The sequence below is a fragment of the Ammodytes marinus genome (assembly GCF_949987685.1).
Source record: "Ammodytes marinus genome assembly, chromosome: 9".
Classification (NCBI taxonomy): domain Eukaryota; kingdom Metazoa; phylum Chordata; class Actinopteri; order Uranoscopiformes; family Ammodytidae; genus Ammodytes; species Ammodytes marinus.
Genome location: NC_137213.1, coordinates 13,215,091 through 13,224,669, shown reverse-complemented (window position 1 = coordinate 13,224,669; position 9,579 = coordinate 13,215,091). Strand labels below are relative to the sequence as shown.

The following is a 9,579-nucleotide window of genomic DNA, read 5'->3' as shown; positions in this document are numbered from 1 at the left end:
AATGAGGGCATTTGACTGAATGCTGGAACAATAAAGCATACAGTATGTAAGTTGGACAATTAATTTCAACATGGTGTATTTTATGTTTACATTTTTCACAAATAAACACATCCAACTATTTTCTGTTACAATAATTGTATTAATTTTTTGGTGAAAAGCAAAAATGTGGGATGTTTGGGGCTCGCAATGATCTGAAAAAATTTAACATGTGCAAGATGGTGGTGCAAACATTTTCCAGATTCAGATTCCGAAAACAGATTCCATTTTCAGTAGGAAAGAAGTGTAGCCTACTATCTTAATTGCATCTGGCTGACCCATAGAACATCAGTGTCACTGAATATTTTAGGGAACAGGTGGTTTTCCTGAGGTTGGACAGATGCTGGGCACAAGCCAGTCATAGTGTTCGAGAGAATAATCTAAAATAATCTTTGCACACAGTGATCTCACATGCAGAGCGGAGGACCATTGAACGACTCTGAATATGAAATGTGTTCTCCTGATGCTGTATGCAACATAGTGACAGTGTTAGTTTAATAAAATGTCACCCTTTCTCTTCTAAAGTTTCTTCCTAAAGAAAGCATGATGACTTGCAAAACTGATGTTGTGTTAGTCAGTTCTAATCTCTTTTGTACGACTTTGTTAAAATTTAAATGGTGTAGGTTTTTCCGTTAGTTTTCCGTCAGTGTTTATATATCACTTACTGTATGTGACTTTTCAGAACATTCTTTATATTAGGGCTGTCAAGCGATTAAAAAAAATTATCTAATTAATTACAGGCTCTGTGATTAATTAATCTAAATTAATTGCACACTTATATGACACTTTTATGCCTGTTTACAAACAACTGTAGGCCTATAGGCTACCGTTCGTCTCTCTCTCTCTCTCTCTCTCTCTCCGTCTCTCGTAACTTCTGTCTCCTCCCCTCAGCCAGGCTTCTACATTAAATATATTAAGGAACTACTAGCGCCGAAAGAAAAAAAACACAAAAAAACAAGCAGGCTAAATGACGCACACACACACAAAGGAGGAAAAAAGACAGGCATATGCTAGGAAGAGTGAGAGGGGGCGGGTGTTCCGTTGAGACGATCGCAACTAGCAAACAAAAGTGAGACACGAGGAAGATTGAGAGATAGGCCTACTGTTTTGAACCTACATTGTTAATTAGGCACCCACTAAATTAATAATGCACAGACACTGCGAGAATAACATAAAACGTATTCCTACCTTCATGCTTATTTGCCCTCGGCCCCTTTCCCCTGCTTCTTTCTTTACTCTTTAATCCCGTGCGGGCCGTGTCCGCAAAATACAGGTGCAGCTCCGCTATCATTTCACCTCTTTTGCACCGGGTCAAAGGGCAATATAGAAGTGCGATTAATCTGCGTTAATTTTTTTAATCTCGTTAATTTTTCTGTGATTAATTAATCGAAATTAACGCGTTAATTTGACAGCCCTGATATATATATATATATATATATATATATATATATATATATATATATATATATATATATATATATATATATATATATATATATATATATATATATATATATATATATATATATATATATATATATATATACAGAAGTCTCTTGTTAGTGTTTGAGACTGGGCAAACATGACAAATTGGGTCATCCAAGTAATTTGAATCTAATAAACTGAGGGTGTGGATACCACACAGTGATGAAAAGCCGATTCCCAAAGGGCAATCTATACAATTGCATAAATGGGCAAGCCCAACAGAACGAGAGCAAAGGAATAACTGGGCTACTGACACAGGCAGAGATTAAAATAGTTCCATCCCCTGACCGAGAGCTCAATAGAGCTTTGTCTTTTGAGAACTTGAGAGGAGCATTGCTCACTCTCTGGGGGGAAATATGTCTACACACTCAATCAAGAGCCTGGACACAAGTCTGGACTCATGGCACTTTATTACCATATATACAGAAGGAAACTACAAGCAGCAACAACAAAGAGAAGACTTGAGTTCAACAGTAGACACAGTTCAGTTTTAATTGCTGCAGCATAAAGCTGTATATTTAAAAAAAAATCCATTACTAAAGCTTAAAATGTATTGGAAATAGCACCAGTGTGTTTCAGCAATATGTTAGAAATGCCTAAGAGCATGAGCTTCACAACTGAAAACCAAACAGATATTCATTCATCTCAGTCCAGCTGAGCATCAGAACTTATAGACAAACATTATTGCACATTTTCTGTGATAACTACAAAAACAGACACAAGTTTATTTTCCGAATGAGGAGGATGAACTGTGAAACGAGCATTTTAAAAAATCCCATCAGTAGATAATTACAATGGTTTACTTGATGTGTAAACGTGTCAGACACAGCACAGCACCCGCATAATATTTGGTTTTCAAGCACCACTTGTATTGGTTAAAAAATTGCTATACTTATGTTGAAATAATTTAAATATGGCAACAACAAAAAAGAAGCCAGTTGCACACAGATATACATATTCTTTACACTTTGTATATTGACACATTGAACTTTGCATGTTGCACAGAACTTTCATTGGTGACTACGGTAAGACATAAGACCAAGCAGCACAGGAGTGCATTGTGGGTAAAAATGAGACACTTGACAGAAGCAAAACAGAAGAGTTCCACCTAGTGGCACATTACTGGTCACCGGCTTGAAAATCCCTTTTTATTTCAATTGAATCATTTTAGCCTATGAAATATCAGAATATAGTGAATAATGCTTTTGGAAGTGACTCATTACAGTAATGTGACATCTGCAGATTGCTTGTTTTGTCCATAGACTATGAAAGAGGTTTTATCTGTCAAAAACCCCAAAGGTATCCAATTTAAAGAAGAAAACCATTGTATGCGGTGGAAGTACCCAACATTTCTCATTAATGATTTGAAGAATTATTCAAAATTGTTGGGATTGGCAACACAGATTTGCTGCTTAGGGTGTTGAACTGCTAACTAAAGGTATATTGTTACAACAAATAGATCTTAACTCAAACTTAGAGGGTTTGTGGCAACTTTAAGTAACTCAAAAGAAGACATTCATTAATATTTATGCCTCACTGTAGTGTAAAGTTTTGTCTTCGTAAAGTCTTAAACTAAACTTATGCAACCGACTCTTTGTTATACGGGAGAAACACACAGTAGCACCAAGAGTTCATAGTCCAAAATGTTATTACATAATGTGAAAATCTAAATATCCTGTCATCATCTCCTCCGAAATGAGCAACACCCATAAATCAAAAGCTCTTGTCAACAGCAGATTTCCCTGATATGTGAAAAAGAAAAGAAAAAAAGATTGTCTGCCTTAATGTTGACGAAGGCTTTCCAAACATAACCCACATCTATGCTTTTACTTTCTCTCAAAGTTGTATAAATTATACAGTACACACACACGAAAAAAAGCTCTGAATCATTTCAGAAAATATGATGATCCAAAACTTGATGGTGGAAGTCCCTCATCGAACATCGTCTTATAAGAATTTTTGAGAAAATCAACGTAGTTCTGAATGCTTTGCTTGTGGCTCTCTGATTGGTCCAAACTGAGCTGCAGGTCTTTCATACGCACCTCGAACTGTTTCTCTGCCTGCAGATTTAAGATGTAAACACACAGGTGATATAGCCTGCATTTATAATATATAAATGCAGGATATATATAATCATTTATCTATATGCTGGAGCTTAATACTCACGGTGACTTTGCTCTGGCGAATATGCCTCAGCTCATTATCCCGTCTGCTCTTCTCGGCTTCCAGTCCCAGTATTTTGGTCTGGAGGGCCTCCTCTTTGGAGACAGCCTGGCCTTTTACCTTGCTGACCTGGAATGGTGGTTGGAGAAAAACACGATTGCTTTGTTATAGTTCTTTAGTGGTCAAAACATGTCGAGCTAAGCTTTAAAAGGAATAGTTTTAAATTTTTGGGCTAACTCTCGGGTTTAAGACAAGTCAACAGAAACCATTCCTTTAACTGTGTGCATTTTATGAGAAGAAATGGGCAAAGGTCCCTCAATCACTAGTTAGCTTAACTCAAATAGTGGTAGTCAACAGTCAAATGGCTAGCCTGCCTGCACCACCAGCCAGAAGATCAACTTAAAAACATCACTTGACGGTCCTGTGTGCTCGCTGAGACTTGTTTTTTCTTAAAATCACGTTACACTGCGCTCTATATTTTTTACAGTTTACGTCATTTTAGAATGAACTACATAAGGAAGGAAACCGTGTATGTGCTCGTTGGTAGGTCAACAAAACACCTGTGTTTATGAGTAGAGGGAGTTTAGTGTTCGAAAGTTTATCTTCTGACTGTCCGTAGAGGCAGGCTAACGCTACCTATTGACAACCAGTACTTGAGCTAAGCTAACTAGCAATAAAAGACATTTGCCCGCCGTTTCTTCATTAACAACGCACACAAAGGAATGGTTTCTGTCGCCTTGTCTTAAACCTGAGAGTAAGCCAAAAAGCCAGAAATAAAAAATGTTTGAACTATTCCTTTAAATCTTAAATCCGTTTCAGTGATCAGCCCTGAATGTACCTGTTGCCTGACGTCTGTTAAAGCGGCCTCCAGCTGCCGGCTGAGGGCCTGGCACTCTGATGAGCGCTGATCCAGCTGTCGGTTACTGTAGCCCAGAGCCTCCTCCTGAGCCGCAAGCCTCCGCACCAGCTCCAGGTTCTCCTGCTGCAGCCTGTCCATCTCCCTACCAACACACAGAACTATTTAGATATTTGAATCTGTGCAAAGGAGACAAGAGAACGGATAACCAAAAGGACATCTTACTTTTGGAGGGAATCCACCTTCTCCTGTAGTTGATCATTGGCCTCGTGAATAGACTCTTTCATCTCTACGGATGATGTCAGTTGTTTTGTCTGACTCTCCATCTGTACGTGGAAAAGTTTTGAAAATTCAGAGTCATAAACAATTGGGTTGGTCATAAGTGATTGGGGCAGAAAGAAGGCTTTCACATCAGATGCAAAACTGGGTTAAATGGCAGCTCATTTAATGCCATTTGCCACACAACACAACACGGGGCAAGATTTGAGATACCAATTCATCACCGCTGATAGAATCATGTAGGTGGATGAAAAGGACTCAAGCACTAGCAAAACACACACAAATGGGCACAGAGGATGGTTGCGACCGTAATTGTTTCCACTGGAACCTGAGTCACAAAACCGAATCACAGCAGGACCACAACACACAGATTTCGGGTTGCACTAAATGCCTAAAAAAAGGTCAGATGTAGAAAAATAATGGCTGCATTTCTTTTTTTTTTTACAATTGTCTGACCATTGCACACCTGGACCTGCAGTTGCCTAATGGCCTCTGTCTTTTCTGAGCACTTCCTCTCCGAGCGCCGCAGGTCCTCCTGGCACTCATACAGACTCTGTTGGGCTGTGCTCAGTAACTCAGGGTAGGACTCCAGTTCCTCCACACGCGCCCACAGCTCCTGCCTCACCTGGGCTCCAGAGGATGGCAGTAGACAAAGGGTTAGCCTACATATTCATCACACCGCGCAAAAAGAGACAATCGCAGATGCGCGTGTGTGTAATCCTTTTAAGCGTGCAGAATTTGACGAGATTCGTCTCTTTGACTGCTTTGGCAGTTGTTAGTCAGAGTGTTTGTGCTGCCCGGGATTACTCTAGGGAGTTTGGTTAGATAGCAGAACAAGGATGGAACAAATATTACGCAGTGCAATGTTACTGGCCGTTCAGCAGCAGGAGAAACCCTATACTGTATTGTTAATACTGATATACTGTTGAGAATAATAATAATAAATTTGTCGTTTCAAATATTACATAATATATTGTTAAACATACATTAAGTTTCGTGCACATTGAGAGTTCAAAACTGTCGAAAAATATACGAAAAAAAAACTTTAAAACGGAGAGTTACCTTTTCAACTTCTGTATCTTTTCCATCTCTTGTCTTCTCTGTCTCTCTGACTATATATGCATATTTTTTCCTCAGATCTTCTATTTCAGCTTGAATCTCTTCCACCTAGGGAGAAAAAAAATCAGAAGAGTATAATATATCTGCAGTGTCCTCCCCTGCAACTGAAATCTGAAAAAATAGTATTACTGTTGAATGATTCATTTTGCAATCACAAACAGACCATATTCAGTGTAACTTTTGGCTGTACTGTAAATCAAAGGGCTGGTTAGAATCCCTGTGATCATCCTACTTTTTTTTGTAGCTGCTTCGGGGAGAAATACTTTAGACATAAAAAGAACAAATCAAAAGTAAAAAATAGAGTATGAAAAGTGTTACAGAAACACCAAACATGACTGAATTAATGAGTATAAAGAAAATGATTAAAGGAAAAGATTTTCTCGGACATAAATAACAACAGATTGTAGTGTGTTATACTTTAGCAGTAAAATGTTAGCTGGCAATTAATATTCATAATGTGTGGTTAAGTGTGTTTGCATGTCAGAAGTCTTTGTTGTCTTATTATCTTTATCTTTCAAATGCAAAAATATGTTGAGGAAACCCCTAACATTCCAGGTTGGCACGCTAAAAGTATGCAAAGGCAAAAAGTTAAAGCAGTAGAATTAAATGAGCAGATGTTGACCTGGTACTGGCTCTGTTCGGCTTGATGCCTCCTCTCCTCAGACACAACCTTCTCCTCTACAAGGGCAGACTCACAATCAGCCAGATGCTGCTCCAACTGAGCAACAGATGCCTGCAATCACACAAAACATTCACATCATTTTAGTGATAGCATAGCAATAAATAAATAAAAAAGCATTGTTTTTAACTTTCTTATGACTATGATAAATAATAAATGTGCACAGTGAGACCAAATTGACAATGTTATAGATTGACAAGTGTTCATCCGCCAGCTGCCTGCAGAATTTTTAATGCCTTTTACAGTAATGATTCTAATTTGCAAGCTTGTACCTTGAGTGTTGCATTATTGACATAGAGGTCTCCGTTTTCAGCACTCAGCCTTTCAACACGTTGCATCACAATTTCGTTAGCTGCGTTGAGCTCATCCTTCTCCCTCTGCAGCCTCGCTGTCATGTCTGCAATTTGACTTGATGACATACGTTTAAAATTCCATCAGTGAATATAGGCAATTGTCATATGTGAGTATTGCTTTTCCAACACTAAAAAACTAAACAAAACAAATGACCAACCTTTTCAACAAGTCTATATGTGCTTCAAGTTTGTCTTTCTCATCCGTTGCCTGCTCTTTTTGCCGCCTTCTGGAATCTCTTTCTGAACAGGCTTTGGCCAGCTGTTCATCCTGTAACTCAACCAAGAAAGAGAAAGTTAAAGATCCTGAACAAGACGCTGGTTATAAAAAAATATATATAATTGCCATTTTTGACATACCCTTTCCCTCAATTGCTCGTAGCATTTATCAACAGCCCCTTCAAATCGCTCTGCTCTCAGTTTCTGTGCTCTGGTGGCTTTCTTGAGAGATTCTTTGTCCTGCGCTGCCTTCTCAGTCACAGAGGCGAGGGCGCCTTTCATATCATCCATTTCCAATTTTTGCTCGGTCAGTGTTCTCTCCAAAGTCTGGTCAAGACAGCAGCTTACCCATAAGGACATGCTTTAATAACTTTTTAATTAATAGTATATAAAAAAAAATGTGTTTGTACCCGCAGCTGCACAGTCAGACGATTGTTTTCGGCTTCCTTGTTGCGTAGCTGACCCTGCAGGTGAGCACGAGTCGCCTCCACAGCCTTGGTCATTTGCACGGCGCTCTTTATGTTCTCCTGTGTAGACCATTAGAGACACATGCTGTGAAATGCAGGATCTACAGGGAACATCCACTGTCATGAAGACTTCTGCACTGCTTAGTGCTTACCTGCTCTTCTCTCCGCAGATCCATCAGCGCCTCAGCTCTTTCTTCTGCCTCACTCAAATCTCTTTTTAAATGCTTTGGTAGAGAAAAAAAGGCAGCATTGAGTACATGATTTTAAACTGATTCTATACAAGTTATTTAGCCTGATACAGTAGATGCCTTAATTTGTTATCTTTTAGTAATCACAATAGCTCAGTACTAAATGTTAGGCAACCCAACCGTGACATTAATTGGACCTGCTCTTACCAACTGACACATTCAGTGCATAAGATTAACCCAGATTAACCCTTTTCATGGACCAATCTTTAACCAGGTTGGCACAAGCTTAATTCGCTCAGACTTATTAAAGCTTTTTCTTTTAAGTCACTGCAAAACGTGATGCAGCACTCACCTCATTTTCGCTCTCGGCCTGTGTGATCTTCTGCAATAAATTGTCAATATGGTGGTCGGCATCAACTCGATTAGCCTATATGGAAAGAAACTAGTTCTTGAAAACAATCTATGATCATTTATCCCAAGGAATACACAAGGTAGATGTATTGAAACAAACCTCTGCCTCTTGGAGCTGCTTCAGCTTCTGTCGAACAGACTTATTTATTCGTCTAAAATCCTCCAATTTCTCCAGCAAAAGTCCTCTCTGCCTTGTAATTCGGCGCTTATCAGTCGCAGACTGTTTCGAATCCTTAATTGTTTGAGAAAATAATGGGTCATGAATGTCAGAAATTTGGTTTAGTGTAGGTACATCGTTTTCTTTTTACAACAGGGGAGGCTCTGTTTTTTGAGGTGCGAACCTAACTTGATGTATGCAAAACTACAGTGAACGTACGGCAAATTCATCTTCCATGGCATCTTTAAACGACACCAGTTGTATGGCAGCAGAGTTGGCGGCAGCTTCTGCATCAGTCAGTATTTTCAGGAAAGGGCTTTTTGCATCTGCGAAGTCTCCATGACTAGATGCAAAACAGGAAGTCAATGAATGAAATCAGTTAGGCTGTGGCTGCCAGGTGAGTGGATGTTTTAGACCCCACAGTGAGTTTAGGCTGTGTGGTCACATGTTAATGCATCATAGGACCTCACCAGTTAATGTCAGCCTCTGGGGTTCTTGTGAGGACACTGCATCGTGTTCTGCTCCTTCTCCCCATGTCATGAGAGCTGGCTAGATCACCGCAGCTCAGGGTGACATCGTCCCTGATGGAACTGAAACCAAGGGGGGGACTATGGAGGTCATCCTCTGGAGACATTGCTCTCACTGCTGACAAATCGACACACAATGTAAGTTAGTGGTGTTACACAAAGGAGGACAGGAAGACATGTCAACCCAACATGACTTTAAAAAAAAGGAAGCTTATTCACACGGTGTAACTAAGTTTTATTTTTTTGTCATTACACTGCTTTACCGGTCTTGCTCAATATAATAAAGGAGAATAGGTTGCTAAGCAAGCGAAGTAAGCCTACTCCATAGCAACAGACAGGATAGTTAAGTGGCTGCTAAGCTTCTAAGAAAGCAAGCGTTCTCTTAAATCAACGAACCAAAGCCAGTGACATTATAACAGCTACATGATGGATACTACAATTAAAACGTAGTGATCCCTTACAAAATAATGCCACCGAAAATGTAAATATTACTCACGCTTTCTTCTTGTGTCGGTTGTGGTCGTGAACCAACAACGCTACTCCAAATTAAGAGCCCCCCTCTCTTAGAAAGTCCAACCGGATTGGATAGCTCTGAGGCAACGTAATGACGTAAACTAGATTGCTAGCTTCTGATTTGTTCCCA

General features: G+C 39.4%; 1 protein-coding gene across 1 annotated transcript; it reads right to left on the bottom strand.

Moving 5' to 3' along the window:
• Positions 1-3,061: 3,061 nt before the first annotated feature.
• Positions 3,062-9,043, bottom strand: LOC307255979 (outer dense fiber protein 2-like; the record flags this gene model as incomplete). Its single annotated transcript, XM_080034814.1, has 16 exons — positions 3,062-3,581; positions 3,688-3,813; positions 4,523-4,685; positions 4,766-4,866; positions 5,286-5,444; positions 5,882-5,986; positions 6,561-6,671; positions 6,890-7,025; positions 7,129-7,238; positions 7,328-7,513; positions 7,597-7,713; positions 7,806-7,877; positions 8,194-8,268; positions 8,353-8,484; positions 8,629-8,752; positions 8,880-9,043. The coding sequence occupies 16 exons, from the start codon at positions 9,041-9,043 to the stop codon at positions 3,408-3,410; spliced, it is 2,055 nt and encodes a 684-aa protein (XP_079890940.1). The 3' UTR covers positions 3,062-3,407.
• Positions 9,044-9,579: the final 536 nt, after the last annotated feature.